The sequence below is a fragment of the Lytechinus variegatus genome, chromosome 10 (genome assembly GCF_018143015.1).
Source record: "Lytechinus variegatus isolate NC3 chromosome 10, Lvar_3.0, whole genome shotgun sequence".
Lineage (NCBI taxonomy): Eukaryota > Metazoa > Echinodermata > Echinoidea > Temnopleuroida > Toxopneustidae > Lytechinus > Lytechinus variegatus.
Genome location: NC_054749.1, coordinates 30857846 through 30882739, shown reverse-complemented (window position 1 = coordinate 30882739; position 24894 = coordinate 30857846). Strand labels below are relative to the sequence as shown.

Genomic DNA, 24894 nt, shown 5'->3' with positions numbered 1-24894 from the left:
CACATAAAAAATGTAGTGACGAGAGATCAACACAGATATACGTGTACTACATTGAAACCTGTATAAAGACCGCCAAAGGGAGACAGGAAAAAGTGGTCTTTATGAACGGGTTCCTATAATACATTTAATGGAGAATACTATCAAAGGGAAACCAAATGTTTGATATTTATAGCCGTAGTCACTCAAGCAGATTTGATAAACATCATCCATATAAACAGAACACACCCTTTGACTACTTAGAGCTTTTCGAACTCAATTGATGGAGAAAACTCCAACAATACGTTGAGAGGAATCATATGGTTAGTTATATTTTATTTGCCCTCCTACTCCGAAAGGGTCAGCTGTTAAATTATTGGTCATTGCTATATAGATCAATAATATTCTTATTTTTGTCATTACTAACTTCTTATATTTTTTTACATAAAAGCCCCATTTACATAGTGCAGAAAAGTACCAATATACCAATATCACATCAAAAAGTGAGTAGCCTGCATTCTGAATTAGAAATGGTCTAAATCTGTGCTAAATTGTGCTTGCTTTGTTTACATCTCTCATGCTTAATTAATGATTCACCTTTCTTCAAATGTTAACATTTAATAGACAACGATTTAAGTTAATATTTGTAGGCATTAAGGGTCAAATGTGCTTACAATTTAAATCTCTTAATATTTGAGGTATGTTTCAAATTTGATAACCCATAGTCAAACCAAAATTTTGTTTCGACCAGGGACCTATCTTCCATAGAGTTACGATTGATCCAATCAATCATAACTCTATGGAAATCCATCAGGGTCATAATTTTTTCGACAGGAAATTTGCATAATGTCCTTGTAAACAAAGAGAAGCATAATGAATTTTTAAGAAAACAATGAATGCATGAATATACATCATAGAAAATATTTTAACAAACATTCATAATAGAAGTTGATGGCTGTCCATAGTTGGGATTGATTGGATCAATTGCAACTCTTTGTAAGACAGGGCCCAGGGCTCTGTCTTACAAAGAGGTGAAATTGATCTGATCAACTACAACTATGGATGACCAGCTACATCAACATCTGAAGTGCAAGTTCGTGCACAATATTTTCTAGATATGATGTATATTCATACATCTATCATTTTCCTGAAAATAATAGTAATTCTTTGTTTACTCCAAATATCTTGTAGAAAGTTAGGTATGGATGGATTTCAATACAGTTTAGATTGATTGTATCAATTGTAACCCTTTATAAGACAGGGCTCAGATAAGACACATTATTCTTACCTTCCTCCACCAAGATAATCTGTCTCTGTGCCAGGTGTTAAACCACAAATTACTTGTTTTGGGAGTCGAGAAGAATTGCATGGACATCTCAGATGTTTGGAGGCCACTGATGGGAAAATAAATCAGGAAACAAAAGGTAAAAGTATTGTCATGTTTTACAAAGGTCCTAAGGGCCATCACACACCTCATGAGTAGTATGCAATCTGATTTCAGAAAAAAACTGGCAATTTGGGTATTTTGGGGGAAGCATCACAAAAAGAGTTTTTTTAAGTTGAAATTTTAGATAATCTCATGCCTCTACATGGAAGTCCAAGTAAAGGAATGCTTCGATTTGTAGCCAATCACAGGATTGGCCTATCGTTACTTTGAGAAGGACTTCAATTTTTTACTTGTACACCTCAAAGGAAGAATGGAATAGCCATGTTTGTATTCCTATGATTATTGATATTTCAGAAATCCGGAAAGTGTAATGTTCATATCAATGTTATAAAGGAACATTATCATTGGTTGAATGGGTAGCTGGACAAAATCGCCCAGAGTAGAACAGAGAAGTGGAATGACTGATATGCATAATTTTAAAGTGTAGGAACACTGTCTGCAAATGCAAGTTGATCATAGCAAGTAAAACTGTAAGTAGAAGGGGGCAGAGATAGCCAAAATAAACTCTTACCCCACTTTATTATCAAGAGCAAAGTTCACTCACTTGAAAATGAAAGTAACAATTCCTTGAGATGAGGATGGTCTGTTGAAGCAGGGCCCAACCTGAGCCAATCCGAATGGTAATCTTCTGTTCAAGAGGCACAATGTGTTGAAATAATGACTGAATAAACCTATGGGTAAAGGATGGAAATTGACATGAAATGCAAACCATTATTAGGTTTTCAGGCCAAAAAAAGATCAACGCAATAAGAAAAGAGAGGAGAAGTCAGAAGAGAAGTGGTTTAGCAATCTGATGACCAGGGGCCCATCTTACAAAGAGTTGCGATTGATCCGATCATTCGCAACTGTGGAAAACCAGCAAAGTCAACATATACAAATGCATGTTTGTTCAAAAAAATATCTAGATATGAATGTATATCCCTAAATTCAGTTATTTCTTGACAAATTGGTGTGATCTCCTTTGTTTGCAAAGGACAAGTTTCCTGTAGAAAAACTTACGACAATAATGGATTTCCATAGAGTTACGATTGATTGGATCAATTGTAACTCTTTGTAAGACGGGGCCCAGGATTGATTTCCACTTGGTGCAAGAGTGCCCTATGGTAAGGCATTTATCCTCCTTTCTTTTCATCTAATTTTCAACAAAATATTAAACAGTATAAAGGTGGGCTCCATGACTGGGGACCTAACAATTTAGATTAACATAAAATCATAATTTTTCTTTAATTCAAGAAAATTTTCTCTTGATAATGTTTATTGTATCCTTACGAGTATGTGTGCCAAAATTCTCATAAACATTTGAGAGAAATATCTGATTTTCTTGGAATAATCCTTAGCCACACATTTTCAGAGTGAACAAAATAATGGTGCCCCATGTCTGAGCACCCGTTTAAAACACGATTTTATGAAAAAGGCTGCATTTTAAAGGCTGTCACATGAAATGCCGATAATCATTATTTTTCCACCATTTTGAGTCAGATTTTTGAATGAATATTTTTTTATGTATTGCAGTCTGTGAGTGTCGCATATTTTCTTTTGCTAGAATCGCGTAGATACACGTATGCGCAGACAAGGGGCCGTGCTCAGACTTAGGAGAACTTACCATAAATACAATAACAATTCAATATCATGATAAGCCATATATACCAAGATCGTTAAATCAACTCAAAACAGACATGTTATCAGAAAATTACAGACAAATTTTGTGTAAAGGATAAAATGATTTTATATAATCTATGAAAATCATCAGGTTCCTCAGACAGGACCTTAAGCCTTTGGTCCTCTGGTTGCCTGCTTACAATCATTTATGCTTTCTAAGCAATCAGGTAAAACATAATGATGAGTCCTGCTTAGCTACCATCTATGCATAAAGCGACAAGTAAGGTTTCCCTTAAATTGTATTCCTCACTGAAACATGTAATACAGGAACCTGCCCCGAACACCACCTATTGCTTTTCTTGTCTATCTGTGGATGTTTTTTTTTAATGCAGTTCTCTACTTATCATTCCTACTGCAAATATGGTATCAGACTGTAAGGGGACATATTTCCTCAAATGGGGGTCACCCAAGGCAGCTAAAGTTTACCATTATGATACCAACTAACATGCCGGTTTGTAGTTCCACTCTGCGCATCATCAGAGGAAGGTCATTGGTACTAAAGTGACATGGTGGTTTGAAATCTAATGAGATAAGCACCAACTTTGATGTCTTGATTATTCATATATTCTTTTGAATTGTGTTTTTCATTTCCATTTCCAACAATGCGTCCAAGAATGAGTGGTATTTCACAGTTTGCCAAGTACATTATGCAGCATGCTATAATATGCATTCAAATAGAAATGCAACAAATATGTTCATAGAGTGTTCATTGGTGTGCTATTCTAGTCGCCTGGTCTATTCAATTTCTTCATCCTGCTATGTAAGGAATGCTTAGGTATTGTCTTACTTTGAAATGTGCCTATCATAATCAAAGAAATAAAAGGTTATTGACCAAAATTGTCCATGAAGTAACTACGTACTGGTCTATAGTCGCAAGTTTTGAGAGCCCTAATATTAAATCATGTGACCCCCTAATGCTAAACCTCATATCGAGAAGAGCATTGCAACACTCACCATCATGCAGGGAGCTTTGAAGCCACGCCTCCTCCTCATCATCATGAAATCTACATGGACAAAACATTAGACCAAAACTTAGAATAACATCTTTGATGAAATGTATGGAAATAAATCTTGTTTAATTTATCCCCATAGATTTATATTGTGATTACAAATTTATTGTTATTCCATATATAACAAGAGTGTCGCTAAGACGGGCCCGTCTGTAATGCAGAAAATGGAGCTATTGGTCAGGCAAGAAAAGTGGAAGATGGCGACTTCACCTTTGACCTTCTGACCTCAAAATCAATAGAATTGCTAGGATCTATGCTAGTATCATACACACCAAATTATATGAGCCTAAATTAAGTTCAACTAAAGTTATTGCGTTAACAGGGACTTCAAAAGGGTAAGATGAAAACATGTCACTGTGACCTTGATCTTTAACCTTTGATCTTAAAATCGAGAGGCTTCCTGGGATCCATGATTGTTATGTAAGGAAAAACACCTGTTACAAGTAATCCAAATGCAGATACCAACTTGATACCTGCTGAAAGTGCACCCTTTTGAAATATTGTTCAAATAAATTATAAAAAAAAAAGCTGTGCCAAACATGTGGCAAATAGTCCAGAGTTACTGGTAATGCTTTCCACTATATATCCATGTAGTGTAATGAAATACTTAATTTGAATAAAAAAAAACAATAACAATCTTTTTTTCTATATACAGACCTATGTAAACACAACCCTCCTGTCCTATTATGATGACAGAGAAACATTCCTGCCAAGTAACGGTAGCAGGTCTTTTCCCCAACCCGTAATACATGTTCCCACATGTGCTTTTATATGTTGGCATACCTGACATTGAGATGGTGTGACGCAGTACCACTGTTCCCAGGTGAGGGTGAGATCTGTGTAGCTCTACTTCCTTGGAGGACTGAATTCTCTACACCAACAACATGTTCTTGAGAACTGACCATCTCGCTCCACCTACAGAAAACAAGTGGAATGCCTCTGGCCGTCTCACCTGCATCACACGGTTCAATATAGCAGCAGTGCTGACTTTGAATACTACTCTAACTCGCACAAGATGTTCAGCGATACATGGTTACTCTTATGTCCACTTTTTATGAACTAGACCAATAAACTTACAGAGATATGATGGTTATTCAACAAAAAACCCCAACATGGCCAAAGTTCATTGACCTTACATGACCTGTGACCTTGATCATGTGACCTGAAACTTGCACAGGATGTTCAGTGATACTTGATTACTCTTATGTACAAGTTTCATGAATCAGATCCATAAACTTTCAAAGTTATGATGGTAATTCAACAGATATACCCAGTTCGGCCAAAGTTCATTGACCTTTGACCTTGGTCATGTGACCTGAAACGCGCACAGGATGTTCAGAGATACTTGATTACTATAATGTCCAAGTTTAATGAACTAGACCAATAAACTTTCAAAGTTATGATGGTAATTCAACAGATACCCCCAATTCGGCCAAAGTTCATTGACCCTAAATGACCTTTGACCTTAATCATGAGACCTGAAACTTGCACAAAATGTTCAGTGATGCTTGATTACTATTATGTCCAAGTTTCATGAATCAGATCCATAAACTTTCAAAGTTATGATGGGAATTCAACAGATATCTGCAATTCGGCCAAAGTTCATTGACCCTAAATGACCTTTGACCTTGGTCATGTGACGTGAAACTCGTGCAGGATGTTCAGCGATACTTGATTAACCTTATGTCCAAGTTTCATGAACTAGGTCCATATATTTTCTAAGTTATGATGACATTTCAAAAACTTAACCTCAGGTTAAGATTTCGATGTTGATCCCTCCAACATGGTCTAAGTTCATTGACCCTAAATGACCTTTGACCTTGGTCATGTGACATGAAACTCTAATAGGATGTTCAGTAATACTTGATTAACCTTATGGCCAAGTTTTATTAACTAGGTCCATATACTTTCTAAGTTATGACGTCATTTCAAAAACTTAACCTCAGGTTAAGATTTGATGTTGACGCCGCCGCCGCCGCCGTCGGAAAAGCGGCGCCTATAGTCTCACTCTGCTTCGCAGGTGAGACAAAAACACAAACAAATTGATTTTGAATCAGTGAGAGTTAAAACATGGGTAAAATGGAGATGAGTTGTGATGCTATATTGTGCCCAGCCGATGGCAAGGTCTGTGCAGCCTGAATTGTACGTCAGAGGACTGTATTCTCTACCCCTCCTGCTACATGATTCCAAGAACTGACCCTGACCATCTCACTTCACAAATAAACGTCATGTATACACCCCCCTTCCTGGGACACCAGTATTTCTACATAGAATGTTGTCACTGCTTTGAAGAAACTTTAATCATTTGCATTAAATAATGACCCTCAAATCTGACCATAATTTTTTCACTTATACACAATATTTCTGACACTGATTTGTTGGTGGTCAAATGATTACATTGGGGGAAAATTTTTTAGTAAATTTTCAATTGCAACATTAATGTTTGTACATGTATGGGGTGTACTCATCATACAGAATACTGCATGTTTACTGTGCAATTAGTGTGAATGAAAACTAGCACATCAATGATGTGGAGCTCATCTGGCATCTCCCAACGAAATTTAACACAATTTTAATTCCAGCCCAGTTGACACTGTAGTAAATTATATTGGTGACATAAATTGAGGATATAGAATTGAAATTGATGAACAAATGACATAGAAGCATTTTTTTTGTGATGTATGAAACTATGAATAATTTTTATATAAATTAAGCATAAATAACATTCTAGTCAAAATTTCTTAACTCTGTGTAGAACCTTGGTGAACCTCATGTAGCTCTCAGATGAAACAAAAATAATCAAAATCAATCAACAAATAAATAAGTAATTTTTGTGAGTTTTGAAAATACATGAATAAATTAGCATGTTTAATGAATTTCAAAATTTTTTTTTAAAGCAGCGCCTAGTCTCACTCTGCTATGCAGGTGAGACAAAAAGGACCACCAGGCATGCGCATGCACGATCTTACGTGCGCATGTGGTTATTTCGACTCGAAAGGGCAGGGACTAAGCATTATGGCAGACAGCGAAGTCGCTTTTTTGCTGCGTCAATGGGGTCTTGTTGACCAAATCCCCAACTTTAGAAGTAAGCAAACTTTACCAATATATTTGTTTATAATAGTGTAGATGCTTCTAATTTTTTTTTTGTATTCTATGGTACAGTTCAGTAGCAGTATAGATCGACCACAGCGCTGTTGCTTTTGCGACAGAGCTAGCTGTCAGTGAACAGCTCGGACTGTGTATGACATTTCAAAGACCGACCGCCCGGCTCGGCCCCGGGTTCGACCTAATGTTTAGCTCCCATGTCTAACTCGTACCCACAATGGGGATTTTTTAAAATATATTTTCATTATTTTTTTGCATAATAAAATTCCACATCTGGTCCAAACTAAACTAACCCTAAAGAAAGTCTCTCTTTTTTTTAGGAAATATAATTTATCAAATGAACAGTACCATATGTAGATCTAAAGTTAGAAGAGACTAGAATCTAGATCTAATTTAGAGTTAGTTTGAAGGCTTCAATCTGCCTGTTCAGTGGAATCTGACATTTTGGAAAATAATCTGCCTCAAGACACATTTCTAAAATGTCAAAATCTGCCAAACAGACACAGATTGAAACCTTCACCTGGACTAAATACTAAAAGGTAAGATATAGGCCATGCCTTGACATTTCAATTTTTTCTCCAATCATGCATTACTCCTAAATGTATATCTAGGCCTAGACCTCTACCTAAACAATTAGAAACAAAATACTTAGGCCTCGATCTAGACCCTAATGAAAAATGTTGATGTAACATTTTTTTTTGGAGGGGGGGGGGCACAAATCATTTTTGAAGCAACATCATAGTTCATGATTTTTAAATGACAATAAAGTAAAAAGGCAATTTTAACTATTTTTTTAATGGTAACAAACTTGAAACTTGGCTTTTTGCTCTTCATGAATTGTATAATGGCTCACTAATTAATGTATCATTCATTTCTCTTTTTTTTTTATTTTGGTTGCTTTTTTATTGTTTGTTTTTCTAAGTGGAGTTTACCTTATTTTCTTTTTATTTTAGATTGTGGCATTGATCTGTCAGCATTCAAGCTGCTGGATGCAAGTCTTGTGAAGGATGTGATCTCCCAATTGGGCCCAAGACTTAAATTTGTTCACCATTTCAAAAAATGGAAGAAACAGGTCAGTTTTGTTGCCAAATACATCTAAAAAATTATTCCTGCAAAAATGTTTGCTTGTTGCAAATGTGTAAAGTCCTTTGAAAGAAATGCAGACCTGTGGAACCACTTAAAGGTCCACACAGCATAAACTCAAAGACCAAAACAAAACTAGTGTCATGTGCAAGAATGTTTTAAAACATTCTATCATGGTTATAGCTACAAGCTGCATTTAGAACAAGATCATGATTCCATTGTAGAAAATGTCAGTGATGGAGATTCTGTTGAAAACACCGCTTTTAGTGATGAAAGTGCATCAGAGCAGTCAGAAGTGCTTCCAAATGAAAAACCCACAGAGGAAATTTCATCAGCAATCAAACAGTCTGTTTCTGAATATGTAGCAAAACTAAAAAAACTCATCCCTGCTATCTTCCACAGTGCAAAGTATAATCTGTGACACACTCACACACAAGAGCTGTTCACAAATGTAATTGAAGCAGTTCAACAAGTGTAATGTGTTGCAGATGTTAAACTTAAAGCAAGATTGACTGAAATCAATAATTTAAAAATATCACCACGGGAATGTAATGTTTCATATCACTATTGATGGAGGTCGTTTCTTTCAGATTTTTATTTTTTTAATTGAAGCTTTTGCTTTCCAGTATAGGGGAAGAAACAGTAAAATTTGTTCGTCAAACTTTATGAACCATAAGATAAAATGTACTGTTTTTATCTTTATTCTTTGCAGGAAGGAACAAGTCTAGAGGCCTACAGAAAGGACCATACAAGGAACCAGCCTTTCGTCCTGGCTATAGAAACGATGTCTGCCAGCCAACCCAGTGCTTTGTCATTCTGGAGAGACAAGTGTTTGAGCAGAAGAGCCTCGTATCTGCTCTTGATCTCTGCTATAAAATATTTCAGATCTTTGATCTGGAGTATCCAGCACAGGCACGGCCAATGTGGGTGGTCTTGGACACTGTGGTTTATGAGGTGGAAGCAGGTGCCCAAGAAACAGGGGCAGTAAAGGCCTTCAGAGCCTGCTACCGGACACTGTGGTTTATGAGGTGGAAGCAGGTGCCCAAGAAACAGGGGCAGTAAAGGCCTTCAGAGCCTGCTACCGGACACTGTGGTTTATGAGGTGGAAGCAGGTGCCCAAGAAACAGGGGCAGTAAAGGCCTTCAGAGCCTGCTACCGGACACTGTGGTTTATGAGGTGGAAGCAGGTGCCCAAGAAACAGGGGCAGTAAAGGCCTTCAGAGCCTGCTACCATTTTAACAAGAAGTAGACAAATGTTCACATGAAAACAGGTACATGCACGAACAATTGATGGAAGGTAAGGGGAAGACATGCCCGTATGTTGTAAAAAAAAAAAAAGAATGATAATCTGTTTAGAGGATTCCATTTCAGATCCATATTTAGTACACCATTTTTATACCAATTTATTGGTACATATTGTTTCATTTAGAGTTTAGTTAATGTGAGTTGCATGGCATTTTTAGTTTGATATCTTCTTGTGAAAAATTTCCCCAACATGGCAAATATCGTAAACTCTCAATTACAAGCACATACATGATCTCTTTGAATACCATTGTTTTGCATAAGATTAAGAAATCTAAGAGTGAAAATTCATCGACCTGTCTTTGTAACAGTGAAACACATATCTTCTTAAAAACAATGAATATATATCAATAATCCTTCAAGTTGGTAGAAAAATATGCCTTGAGGTGTCATCATTCAACTGCATGCCTTATTTTCCTATCATGTAAACCTTTACATGTTTACAAGCTCTGCATGCAAAAGACAGTCAATTTCAATGTTGCAGTGTATAAAGGAAGTTGGAAATAACCCATTTTCATGTGTTTTTTTCATATGGCCAGCATATATTTTGCAAAGGGTGTTCATATGCTCAAGATTTATAATGTGATGTAAGACTTTGCTGGAAGTATAAATGTAGAGCTACCAAAGAACTGAAGCTGTACTAACATTGCTATAACCTTCAGTTGTTAAAATACTTGTGCCTTCAAAATGGTAAGGATATTGAACATACATTTAATAGGAAAGAAAACTCTACTTTGTGCAGGTGTCCTTGTTTTGATTTTTGTGTTTAGAAATGTTTGGATTGGACCAAAGTAGAGAAACAAGTTGTAAATGTAGTAATTGAAGCTTTGATGAGATCTAGACTCAGAGTGCCATTCCTGCCAGAGACTCGAAAGGAAGTGATGTATACATGTACATGTAGTATGTCGTAATGCTGTACATAAATCAGTTTATTTCAGTTTTACATGTTTATTCCAAAGTTATAGAGAAAAAGAAGTTGCAAATATAGCAACTCAATTCCATGGTGTTTTTCTTAATTCATGTAGTTTAAAGTATAACATACAAGTTTTTTGTGTATGTTTTTTTAAATATGTGTTTGACTTCAACTAAGATGAATAGTTCAGCTGAAAAACATTATTTGTTTACCTTTACATGCAATTAAGGTAATAATGATATATTTTTTGTCATGCATTGTGTAGCTATTTGGGCTTTATGTTGAAAACTATTTAGGTCAATAGCATGCACTTGCTGGCTTGTCTTGTCATTTTTAATTGTAAAATGAAAAATTTCAAGTCACATTTTACATATTATGTCATGTATATCATTCTGTACTTTTAAAATGAATTGTACATTGCAAATATATATGCAAGTGGACCAAAATTGTTTTGTCACAAAAGTAAAATACAATTACCGGTAACACTTTCTTCAAGTTCTGTAGAATGGTCATTTAGGATTAAAATCAAACTTACACATAACCCTGATCAAATGGACACATGGTCAAAGATGAGTAAAAATCAGATTGGTCATTTGGGATTAAAATCAAACTTACACATAACCCTGATCAAAACGGACACATGGTCAAAGATGAGTAAAAATCAGATTGGTCGTTTGGGATTAAAATCAAACTTACACATAACCCTGATCAAAACGGACACATGGTCAAAGATGAGTAAAAATCAGATTGGTCATTTGGGATTAAAATCAAACTTACACATAACCCTGATCAAAAAGGACACATGGTCAAACATGAGTAAAAGTCAAATTACTAAATAATAGTGCAAAGCAAATTTTGCTCTTCATTGGGTAAAAGATTAGCTCAAATATGACCAAACTTTTACTCAACTAAGAGTAGTTTAAACTCTACTCTATTCCGACCATGTGACCATATTACTCAATTTTTCTTAGAGCGCTTACCATTCATTAACAAGATTTCTTCTTAACTCCACTCCCAAAGGTCCATAGTCGAAGCATCCTTTGATCCCTATTGTTGGCCTCAGCTGTCCTGAGGAGTACACGTAACCATGGCGACTTGATAGAGAGATCACTCTTCCCAACACATCTCTGCTGCTCATGCTTGTGGACTGTTTATTGACTAGAAAGAATGAGAAAAATATTTTATGAAAATAACACCTAGAAATCTACAGCAAATGCTAATAAGTTCACTCAGGGTAGCTCAAAATACAAAATCCCCCCTTTTTTGCTTTCATTTCAGCTAAGTCCCGCATCCACACCAAGTATCTAATCCAGGATGCAGATTTAGCAGAAAGGAAATCATTTCAGTTTTCAAAGATTCCTCCAAACAAGCCATCTAGGAAAGTTCATTCATTCACCTGTTGTCAAGTTCGGACATCAATCGAGTACCAGTAGTCAATGTAAACAAATGTCAGGTTTCATATCATAACAGGTTGATGGAGGGAGATGGAAGGCAGCAAGTCATAAAGAAAAGGCAGTGAACTGGGGGGAATCGAGGTCACATGACACTTATTGAATCTTATTTTAGCACTCTCAATCCACAGGGGGGGAGTTAAAAAAAAAACTGTCCTCATAAACAAACACCGACAGTCTCAAAACATGATTTGTTTCACTTATGACTATCTCTCCTTCTTGTTCTTCTTCTCCTCCTTCTCTCCTTCCACCTCTTCTTCTTCCTCTTTCTATTCTTCCATGTAGTACAGTCCACCTCTGTTGTATATATATATTAATAATTTTGGCAGGTATGTGTATGGTGTGGATTCTAATATGTACAGTGCAAAACAAATTCATGTCATTAGCTATGTACACTGCCATGACTGCAGCTAGTAAAAGTGACCCCATCTTGCGGAGCTGACTTTCGTGTACCACTTGCTTAAATTGGGCTAAAGTGGTAGATTGACAGCAATTCCATGCTTTTGGGAACTGGTCATTTCATGCAAAATGCTTTGTTTACAATGCGAAGCTCTTTACACAACTGGCTCCCTCTTTCCTTACGCGATATTCATTTAGCTCAGATATCCATGGGTAGGCAGGTTTTTAGATGATATTGACGATTCCGCGCAAGTGTTTAATTAGCCATAAGTGGAATTATAATTTTGCAACTAATCCATCTACTCCACATTTCCCTGCTCTTCAAGACCACTCTGCCACTTTCACAATGTTGAAAAAAAAGGTTACAAAATCGATTCACTAAATAAATAAAAAACAAGATATACTGTATATTGGGATGAATCACTTTAATAAACTTTAGGTCTACTAGTGATATTTATTTCATCAGAATCATCACTGACAAAATAAATCACATTGGTAATTTGTCTTTATATCTACTCTTCAAAATGGGAACCAGCTATATAATTTTCCAGAATTGTACATGCTGGTTCTCATTTTCACGAGTAGATAAAGACAGTTTACAAGTGAGATCTATTTTGTCAGAATCTTCACCAACGAGATAAATCTTGTTTTAGCAATCTATTTTTAACCAACGTTACTCGTGAAAATGGGAACCAGCTTTTCGAAAATTCTGCAAAATTATAATACACGCTGGTTCCCATTTCCACAGGTAAATACAGTTTACTAGTGAAATTTACCTCTCACAATCGTCACTGACAAAATCTTACTAGTAAACTAGGTTACTCTACTCTTCAAAATGAGAACCAGTGTGTACTACTCTAAAGAGAATTTTCCAAGCTGGTTCCCCCATTCCAAATCACATGATTTTTATTTTTTTCATAAAAAGTCATACACGTTTGTACTCATTTTGAAGCTTTATCATTTCTCTTTCTGATAAGAAGACGATTTTTGTGATTTTCTCATATACATGTATATGAAAATCAGCCCATAATTAATGAGGCGAATTTCAATATTTTTCCACTAGATTATTGGAGGAATTCAAACCAATATCTTTTACCTGGTCACTTTGATGAAATTTGAACATATGGCATTTCTCCCTACTACAGTAATTATCTCAATCAAGCAAATAAGCAATGAATCACTGTTTGATTGGCCATATTATAGAATGGATGAGAAAATCCCTACAATCTGATTGGTTGAGAGCAATGCAAGAATTTTTACTGGGCTGCATGAACGATATCCCGATAATCAAAACGATATCCACTGTAAACAAGCTATCACCCGAAAAGGTCATTGTGATGTCATCGAGCATGTACTTGTAATTAATGTTACGCTTGTTTACGTAAAAATTTTGAATTTTCGATCAAGGCAGAATGAATCAAATAAAGGATGCAAAATGATCTGTAAGTACAAATACGGTACTGTAATTGTCATTGGGATTGAAACTGCCCACGTACTCGTTAGTTGAGAAGTCCAGACATACGATCTAATGTTAGATCTACTGCCCTGGGCTGGCTGTGCACAGCCAAATCTCCACTGCAGGCCCAGGCAGGCGCTGGCCCCCGGCGCAGCCCGGGCATACACACACAGCTATTGGACTCGGAGGCTGCCTCAAGATCTAGTCAATGCAAAGCGGTATCTGGGATTTTGGGTATAATAATGCCTTGGTGGCAACAAATTATCAAGTTAAGCCCATATTTATGTTGTCCAGGGTTATCAAAGTGTCTGCATTACATTTTGGAATTTTCATGCATCCGGTATTATAAATCATGCGTCCGGCAAAAAAAGTCATGCGTCCGGTAAATTGAATTTACCGGACGCATGAAATTATCATGCATCCGGCAAATCATTAATTTTTGTGGTTTATTCAAAAAAAAAATTCCATTCTATAAAACAGATGATGCATGGGTTTCTTTCGTGGGTCAGTGGAACTGTGTGCACGCGGTAACTTTGGCATTATGGTCTAAACCCACTCTGCTACGCCTTGTGGGTTAAACCATGCCAAAGTTACCTTGTGCACACAGTTCCTACTGACCCACTCTAACCCATGCATCATTTGTATATTAACAACTTACATTTAAACATTTCCAGTGCATGTTCCTTCATGTTTATTCAGAGGATTTCTTATGTAGATTGGATTATGATGTATGAATTTAGGAAGTTATGAAGTGATAATAACATTACTTTGCTGATCATGTATATTGCTTATTAGATATGCACATGATAGCTGATAATTACTTATACATATCTGAATATATTATGCAAATGATAGGATGTAAGATATCTCATATCTATACCACTCCATTGAAGCTTGTGTAATTTGTATCAAGTATACAAGATTAAAATGATCACTCGGTAGTTACTTCATATTATCCATCTTATTATGCACTAATAGGATATAAGTAGATGTAGTATACAACATTTTGACTCCATGCTTTTAATAATAATAATAATAATAATAATAGGCATTTATATAGCGCCATCTATCTAGAAATATTCTATTGCGAGGCACGTTGTTATTATTATTATTACCCCGGCTTTAGCTCGAGCTGCCTTTCAGCGCTCATGCATTCAAGGAATTAATCTAGCCGGGTACCCATTCACCCCACCTGGGTCGAGTGCAGCACGATGTGGATAAATTTCTTGCTGAAGGAAATTACGCCATGGCTGGGATTTGAACCCACAATCCTCTGTTTCAAAGTCAGAAGACTTATCCACTTGGCCACAACGCTCCACACATTATGCTTTTATGCCTTTGTTCATGTTTAAAGGAGAATGAAACCATTGGAACAAGATAGCTTGTTTGAAAACAGAAAAATCAAAGATACAGATCAACAAAAGTTTGAGAAAAATCGGACAAATAATGAGAAAGTTATGAGCATTTGAATATTGCGATCACTATTGCTATGGAGATAGCAAATTGGCAATGCGACAAAGATGTGTGATGTCACTGATGAACAACTCTCCCCATTACTTTAGTATATATTTCACTTGAATTGCCTCTTTCATCACATCTATCCATAGATCATGTGTTCTTTCTACATGAGGACATGTGATACATATTTCTTAAGAATACATAATGGATAAAGAGTTTGTATCATTGTAAGAAAAAGCAAAAAGAGACACTTTGAGGGTATTTTATAGTCCACCAAAGGGAAAGTTGTTCATCAGTGACATCACACATCCTTGTCGCATTGCCAATGGGAGGATCTCCATAGCATTAGTGATTGCAATATTCAAATGCTCATAACTTTCTCATTATTTGTCCGATTTTTCTCAAACTTTCTTTATTCTTATTCTTTGATTTTTCTGTTTCTACACAAGGCTATTTGTTCCAAAGGTTTCATTCCCCTTTAAGAATATAATGCGCATACCTGTAATCTACATGACATCAAGTACCCGTCATGACTTATATCTATTAACATGATCTCAATAAAGATATCCGTGATTCCATACCAGAAAGACTTCTTTACAAACTTGAAAAATTTGATAAACTGTATGGTTTAAGAATCCTCCATGCGTGCATATTTCCTGCAGTCTATACATCCGTAAAAAGCGTGCAATCAGAAAAAGATCTCCATTGTTCCTCCTTTGCTGGCCTGTGTATTTGCGCCTGTAGTAAAGCAGAAGAAAATGACTTCATTTGTTTTGCTTTAGTTTTATTATTTAATGATTCTATTATTTTGAAAATGTGTTGTGAAACTAAGTATTGGGCAAAGCAGAGTTAATATGATGAAGAGAACATTAGACAGTTTTCATTGAATAAAAAGTATAATTTCAATGTAAAAACTTAACCTTTGGTTAAGATTTTGATGTTGATTCCCCCAACATGGTCTAAGTTGATTGACCCTAAATGACCTTTGACCTTGGTCATATGACATGAAACTCAGGCAGGATATTCAGTAATACTTCATTAACCTTATGTCCAAGTTTCCTGAACTCGGCCCATATACTTTCTAAGTTATGATGTCATTTCAAAAACTTAATCTTTGGTTAAGATTTGGTGTTGACGCCGCCGCTGTCAAAAAAAGCGGTGCCTATAATCTCACTCTGCTACACAGGTGAGACAAAAATGAGAACAAAAGTGATATAAAACACCTACCTTAGTCACATCAGATTTGATTGTAAAAACTATAGCCACAAATTTCTTTAATGCTCTGGAACATCAATGCCATGCACTTGACTTAGAGTCAGCCTCCATCCTAATCAATAAGGAACAATTATGATGCCTTTAGCAGGTTCATAACAAAGAAGCAGCTTACAAAAAGATCAGTGAGTTGGAGGAAGAGCACAAAGACCAACATCTGTACATATTGCTCTTATATCCTGATTCACAACCAGTTGCTCTTCTTCAAGAAACTGCAAAAGAAAAGAGAAGAGAGATGAAGAAACTGATGAGTTTTATTTCAATTCAATATTTTAAATTCGATATTAATCATGTTTACAAGTAATAAAACGCACTCAAATAATCAACATATTTTTAAACATTTTTCTGAAAATTTAAACTTGTATCTTATGATAGTAGAAATTCTGAATGTTACACTCTCACACACACACACACTCTCTCTCTCTTCCTCTTTTTATTCTTTTCTTTATTCCCATCTCTTCCATGCTAGTTTCTGGTTCGACAGAACTCATTGTTTTTATGTTATTTGGCAGTATGTATTTTTAATTTTGGTTTATCATGATGGGGATGTATGTCGTAATTTAATACATGCACCCCAACATGATAAACAACCTTTTTATGTGTTTTGATACTTCTTATAATGTAGAATTTGTGTAAATTTAGTTTTTTTATATGATATTGTGTTTTTATGTATTAAATGATTGTAAAAGGTAATGCAATTCGGTTTTTCAGCCGCTATAGATACCCTTCTTGAAATAAACCAGTTTAATTAAATAAATAAAATATATTTTCAGGAAGCTGAGGTAAGGAAAATACCAGAGATGACCGAAGGACAGGGACCCATTGTGAAGGCTTTGAATGGTGTACTCCAGACCATAAATGTGAAGAGGCAGGCAAACCACGGCAAGAGTTTGGTAGGCAATCATGTTCACATATGCCAAAGGCAACTTATGATTGCTTTCATTGTTTCCTTGTAAGGGAAAATATGCACGTTACTCTATTCTGGTCAATGTGTGATGTTTTATGTAGTTCAAACTAATTGAAAAATGCATGCTCTTCATCAGTAGCCAGAAACATGAACTCTCTTACCTGAAGCAAAATATGTTTCTAAAACAAGCAAACCATGATTTTTTTTTTCAATTATTATGTTTGCTTGCTCCTGGATAGACAGATTTTTTTTACCACTCTACGTTCGTGGTTGACAGGAAATGGTTTCTGATCACTTCAGATTATGCATGAGTGCTATAGAGATATAAATAAGAGAAGAGAGTATACATCAACCAAGTGCTCTTTATTATCTTCTCAGGAGGAGAATGTTGACAAGATAACCAACATCATTATAGACAAAACAATTGAAGTGTGCCCTGTTCTATGCGAGAAGGCCCAATTATCAGCCAAGAAGTTCAACACATTGCTCAAATTGTATGGCTCATGCCACACAGTTTTCAATAGTGCCAGGGTTCTCATCATGGAAGAAATCAGCAAACTTGCTGAGTGGAAAAACTACTTTTAAGTTTTGCTTGTTTGCCTCACAAGATTGAAGGAGAAAATGAGAAAAGAATACAAATGCACCAGGTAATCCCTTCTATGATGATTTCCTCAAGGAAATATTCAATTATCCAGATTCAGATCCTGGTAGAAGAGGTCACACTACAGAGATGTGTTCAAAATATTTTATGAAGTATGTTCGCTTGAACAGTCTGCAAAGGAAATGAACGAAGAATTCAAGCAGAATAAAACAGAACTTGAAACTACAAAAGCACAGTTACATCACAAGAAAGTAAAGGTAGAAGAACAAAAGATTGCCAAAACTGCACAAAAGATATTATATATTGGGGTTGAGAGACATTGCAACCAAATTTGCAATTGATCTCCAGACACAAATCTATGGCAAGTGCAGCAGGAAAGAAGCTCCAAGCTAGGTAATGTAAGGAACACTATGTCGGATCATGCTGCGACAGTACTAAAATGGCATGAACTGTTGGAGATTCACCGAAAAGAAGTCTTGCCGCAAGTCATCAACCAATGGCAGCACCTTAGGGATGAAGAGCACAAGCTGTTAGAAAGCATGACATCTCGTTTTTGTGGTCTCCGTAGTTTAGTTCAGTATGCTGAAGTCTATGAGAAGACATTACTTTTGATAGAAGAGGAGCTCTTTGAAGGGAATGGTTCAGGGGCAGCTATGAAGGGTTTATCATTCATGGCCGAACCTAACAGAGTCCTTTGTCTTATCAAGAATTCTTTGAAAGCATTCGCCTGAGGTGGAGACGAGAAGTCTGGGAATCATGGTCAGTTTAAGACAAAATGCAAGGATTTTTTGGAGAACAAGATTAGGTTGTTACCCCATGTGCCATTCAGAGGTAACCATTTTAACATATTTTTCTTCAATGCTACATACATGTATTGTGTATTTTCTTGAGGATAAGATGCGTGCCTACCTGGAAACTGGAGCAACCAATAAGCTATAGAAGACTGTTGCTACTGACCTAAATAGGTGCGTAGCCAGGGGGCGGTCGCCCCCCAAAAAGAAAAAAAAAAGAGGAAAAGGGAGAAAAAGAAAAAGCGAAGGGAGAATTGGGAATAGCTTTATTGCTTTTGCTTTTTTCTTTCTTTTTTGTCAAACATGTCAAAAGAATAAAAACCTAAATGAGATGTTCTTTTCTCTCTTCATACAAAAGTTCAGAACTTGCCATTCGCAAGAAGAGATCCTTGCAAATATTATATTAGCATTTCTACAGTCTGTTTTGCGAATTTACAGGCCATTTTACACTTCAGTGTAAAATGATGAAAGTAATTATAGTATTTATTTTTGTTTGTTTTTAGGCTTGATGAGCTAATTCAACTTGATAATGTACCCAGTGATGAAGTCTGGGTCAAGATAGGTAGAGACAAGGGAGGGGACACCTTCAAAATGATGATTCAGATTGCCAATGTCAGGTCTCCTAACTGCCTTCACAACACTCAATTGGTTGCACTCTTCAGGACTCTGCTTACAATCTGGAAGTGACAATGCAAGAGATGGCTGCAGATGTTGAAATTCTTCAAACCATCACATGAAGGTATGTCTGAAATTGCTATTATCAGACCTAAAGTGAAAAATATAATCTCTACAGAGTACACAAGCAAAGCATGTATTGATGATTGGCTTATAATATAATTCATATATCACATTTCACTTTACATATTAACTCCATCACACTTTTTGTTTCTTTCCAAACACAGAGAGAAGAAAATACACCTATTTTTTTTTGGTGCTTATGAGTTCTTGTGCATAGCATATGAGGTGCAAGTGGTATGTTATTATCTTCTTTTCTTGTTCTTTGTTCAATTTCTTGTTATATTATATCACACAAGTATGATTCATTGATTTAGCTGAAATAGTTCCACATAAGCGTGTGAAAGGTAAACCATCTGCACCGTGGTTCAACTCAAAGCTGAAACATCTCTGCAGTAAGAAGGAAAAGGCTTACTTAAGAGCAAAGAGAAGTGGTTTCCAGAGTTGATTGGGTAACATTCTGTTGTATTCGCAAGTGGACAGAATCCTCTGCAAGGCACAGATCCTATGTACAGTCAATAGTCGAGACCAAGCAAAAGCCATCAAGAGGCAGAAGAGGACACATTCGACAATTCCAACAGCAGTACACAAACTCATTTGCCTATTCCTTCTTCATCTGAACTATCAACCAGTGGAATGGCCTTCTACCAAAAACTGTAGATCAGCAAACAATGACAACTTTCAAAAATGCCCTTACTAAAAGACCCAATAATTTACAAAAACTAGATCACACTCTCCGGCACACCTCCAGTTAAAACTCTTCTTGGAGTATTTCGGAGGAACATCATATCAAGTACCAAGATTAGTTTTAAGTAATTGCAACAATTTGTTGCAATTACTTAAAATTTCTTCATCCTCATTTGGGCGACATTGCTGCTTGTTTTGCACAGCAACAAAGGCAGACATTGCAACACCTGTCAGAGAGAAACAATCAACAGAGAGATCTTGAGACCATGGCAGAAGACCTTGAAAAGTTCAAGATGAAATATGTCCCAAAGGAGTGAGTGTAACAATGTAATCAGGCAACCACTCTTCAGAATTCCGTTGAATCAGGTTGGTTGAACAGGTTGAAAAGTCTGTAATATTTTGGTATTATCTAAAAAAAAAAATTAATTTAAAAAAAGAGCATACAAAATATTATTGCATAGGAATAACAAAAAAGCCCTGCAAAAGGAGATAACAAATATGAAATTTGAATTACATTAATTTAGATTAAATCAATAAGAAACAGTTGTTTTTCATTACTACTTGCCTTTCTTTTCAGATTTGCCCATCTTGACTCCACCTCTCTTTGGGATTTTTCAAGCATTTTAACATCAATTCCATGCACTTGACTTAGAGGCAGCCTCCATCCTAGCCACTGGAGATATAAGGAATAGTGATGATGCCTTGAGCAGGTTCATAACAAAGAAGCAGTTTACAAAGAAGATCGGTGAGTTGGAAGAAGAGCACAAATACCAACATCTGTACATATCGCTCTTATATCCTTATTCACAAACGGTTGTCCTTATTCACATAGGACATGATTTAAAAGCATGTTTTTCTCTTGAATCAATTTCACTTATACTGTTCTTTCATTCATATTCATCTTATCTCTGTCTTCATGACTTACTCATAGTATTGCTCCAACAGGTGTATTACAGTACATGTTATACTGTGCATTGTTACCACTGGTCTCTCTACAAATTCATAGGCATTCTCTATTTCATTGAAACTCTGCAATGGCAGCATATTCCCTTGCAACATCCTATCTATGATGCCGCCCAAAATCTTTCTTGTTTCTTGTTGCTTTTTCTCCCCCAGTTGTTATTCCTCTGTTCAGCAGCCATCTGCAAAATATATATAATTTTGGCATTGGGGCATTTTCACGTTAACTGACGTTACATGGCACAATTTTACACACCTTTCTGATTGTGTGTGTGATTATCTCTAAAACAACAAATGATGGAAGTATTATCATTATTATTTATTTGGCCATAAAAAACATACAAAAATTTATGCAAACTCCCATCATTTGTTGTTCGAGAGATAATCATACACACAATGAAAAGTGTGTAAAATTGTGTCGTGTAACGTCAGTTACCGTGAAAATGCCCATTTAGGAAATGATAGGAAAAAATTTTATTGAACATTAATTTTCATGTCTGTTTCTATATTTCCTATTGAGGTAAAGTCTGATGAGTTACTGTTCAATAATATAATAATTTATATGTCAATACATCACTTACTGTTTCAGCTTCCTCATTTAGGCCCAAGACATTATCGCCATGGCTTTCAAGTCCAACATCTCCTCTGCTGATAGGTACAGAATGGGAGTTTGAAGGTCTGTTTTGGGGGATAACTGGAGAGCCTCCTTGATATTTGAGACAGCTTTTTTCTCTTTCTAAGTGTCTTGGAGCAGACATCCGGTTTAGCTGCGTGGGGTACGTGCTTGAGACATATTTTCTAAGATGAATTTGTTAAAGAAAAGTAACAGACAGAAAGAGTAACAGTTAAATTTGCTTTCTGAAACAGTTTATTTTTCTTAATTTGAATTTCAAAATAGGTCTACATACATGTATATGCCAATGTTTCAAAGCTGCCAACTAATATGTTGATATTTAGTATGATTTTTCACAAACACAAAATGTTTGTTTTTTATAGCAAAATATATTTATTAAATTTGATTGGCATGCTTCAAATTTGTAATTTATCAATTTTTGTACCAAAATAAGTTCCTTTATTTGTTTGTGGCTACCAGAAGAGGGGGTTTGAACACTAAAACCTATATCTATTCAACAAATGCTTCCACTAAGAGTTCAATGCCCAGTATAGAATTAGAACCCCCCCCCCTTGAAAGATAGAATGAGAGATATGCCCCCATCGTCTAAGAGAGCTGGAGAATGAGAAATAGACTGTATGCCCCCTCTCCTGGTGGCAAACAAAAACACCCCCTCCCCCCGTTGGCCTATGATGTTGCTTGAAAGAGAGCATCTCAATGAGCCTTGAGTCTATCCAGTAAACAAGTAAAGGTTTTAATTTCTTAAGATAATTCTTAAGGCAGTATTAAATGTTTTTATGTACTTAAAAAAACAGACATGAAATATGCTAATATTAATGTATTCAAATTTCAAAGTAAAAATGCTGATAACTGATAAGTAAATGCAATTTCAAAACTTGCTTTTAGAATATTTTATCAATATAAAAGTGCTACAGTATGTGCATTTATCATGTTACACTTAAATAATAATGTAGAGTCTACTGTACCTGTCCTTTCTCTCATGTCAATAAGGCTGTTGCACCATCCTCTGATTGAGTCATTTTTTCTTTAATAGCTTCATAAGCAATTTGTTCTTGCTCTTGTTTTGTTTAAATGTTTGGATTGGTACATATATAATTATGGTCATTCATGGCAACATTTGAATGGGATTTTTCGAGGTGGTGGTTGGATGTAATTTTTTTCCCTCACATACCCCATTCTTTTTTCGTTTTGGAGGTTTTCCAAAGCATCCTGTTTTTATTTCAGCAAGTTTGTTGCATTCTGTCCTGCTGTGCCTTACCCACTCCACAGATTTCTTTTTGATTGATGATTGTGGCATTTCTGACACATGCAGGGGATGGGGGTGTACATCTTCTTTATCATTTTCAACGTATGTTTTGATTATCAAGTTAATTTGTTCAGAATAATCAATACATTCAATTCTTCTTTACTCTACGCTGAATCTTTAAACCGTAAAATCTGCATAATTCTGTGAGATTTTGGGCGTGTTTTTCCATGCCCACTCACAGATACCACACGCGTGTAGAGCTGCAATCTAAGATTTAAAAAATACTTATAATAATAATAATAATATGTCCATTTATATAGCGCAGTTACTATGTGCATATACTCAACTGCGCTTTGATACTTGGTATCATATTATTACCCCGGCTGTAGCTAAGCCGCCATATTAATAGGCGTTAAAGCATTCAAGGAATAAATCCTGCCGGGTACACATTCACCTCACCTGGGTCGAGTGCAGCACAATGTGGATGAATTTCTTGCATCGGCTAATAAATATTACGAATTGTAAAATATTTGTTTCAGTCAAAAAAAATATCATTTAGCACTTGTTATATTTATTGACCGAAACAAGTATTTTACAATTCATGATATTTATCAGCCGATTCAAGTATTTTTTAAAGTTGGCAGCTCTACACGCGTGTGGTATATTGGTATCGATAACAAAAGATTAAAAAATGGCGACGTAAATGGGTAAGTTAACGCTCGTGCTCTTATGTTTTTTCAAATTTAGTACTATTTATTTAATAAATATAACAATGCTCGACACTAGCGGCGGTCCGACGGTCCCAGACTGGTAAAAATCACTGTCGGGCCAGTAGATTTTCAGAAAAATATCATTGTCAGGCCAGTAATTTTTCCAAAAATAGCAAGATTTTAAGAGTCCGACATGACCAGTTATTAAAATCATTGTTGGGCAATAACTTTTCCAGAAATGGTCAAATTCAATGCAAACCATTTCCCCCAATAAATTCTGTCATTCACACACAGAATACACACAGAATGAATCACACGTATTAGTGTTACAGATACAATGTACATGTAGCCACCAGCCACACAACCCACGTGGTAGATTCTCTGCAGGCTACGCGAACGAAGCTTGGCTAAACTCTGGCAGAAATCTCTCACAGAACTGTCAAAATTCACGGTTCATACTCATGAAAGGCTCTTATGTTTATATTTCCTAAAAATTGGAGTAACTCTGTCATTTATAAACAGTAGGAGATATTTTCACTTCTGTTAGGTTCAAACAGATCGGGTTTCGGGCGATATCGTCTGAATACAAATTAGCCCCACATACATGTATGCATTTATGTGTGTTGATACACTTGGTTTCTGACTTTCTTTCGTAGCTATTTTAATTGAGCCAAAAAGAAACTGATAAATTATTTATGATGATAGATTTAGCTTTCTTCCTCTGTTTTCTACCTATCATTCTTTCCTTCTTTCTTTTCAATCTTTCTTTGTTTCGTCCCTCTCTTCTTTCATGTTTTTGTTACTGTCTTTCTTTTTTATTTTCCCTTTTTTTTTCTTCAATTTGTTCTTTCATTCTTTCTATCCTTTTAAAAATATTTTTCTCTATTTCTTTTTTCTCTTTCTTTCTTTTTCTTTCTTTCTTTCTTTCTTTCTTTCTTTCTTTCTTTCTTCCTTCCTTTCTTTCTTTCTTGCTTTCTTTCTTGATATTTTTCTTTCTTTAATTCTCGAGTCCATCCATCCTATATTCATCTCTTCTCTTCTTCCTTTCTTTCCTTCCTTCTTTTTACCCTTTCCTTTCCTTCATTCTTCGTTT

The 24894-nt window shown here is 35.8% G+C and overlaps 1 protein-coding gene and 1 pseudogene across 5 annotated transcripts in view; one reads left to right on the top strand and one right to left on the bottom strand.

The window, feature by feature from the left end:
• Positions 1-24894, bottom strand: part of LOC121422451 (DNA polymerase subunit gamma-2, mitochondrial-like) — a 36378-nt gene that overhangs the window by 4250 nt on the left and 7234 nt on the right. For 2 of the 5 annotated variants that reach the window (XM_041617509.1, XM_041617510.1), the window contains exons 2-6: positions 11475-11652; positions 4876-5007; positions 4037-4086; positions 1968-2094; positions 1265-1370 (exon numbers count right to left, since the gene is read on the bottom strand). In XM_041617509.1, the coding sequence (XP_041473443.1) occupies positions 1265-1370; positions 1968-2094; positions 4037-4086; positions 4876-5007; positions 11475-11632 (573 nt within the window). In that variant the 5' untranslated portion in view covers positions 11633-11652. Of the gene's footprint in view, positions 1-1264; positions 1371-1967; positions 2095-4036; positions 4087-4875; positions 5008-11474; positions 11653-11890; positions 12103-15757; positions 15997-16485; positions 16720-24894 lie in introns of those variants that run through there. The other 3 variants (XM_041617511.1, XM_041617514.1, XM_041617513.1) reach the window with 3 other exon arrangements.
• Positions 8034-10514, top strand: LOC121422452 (annotated as a pseudogene).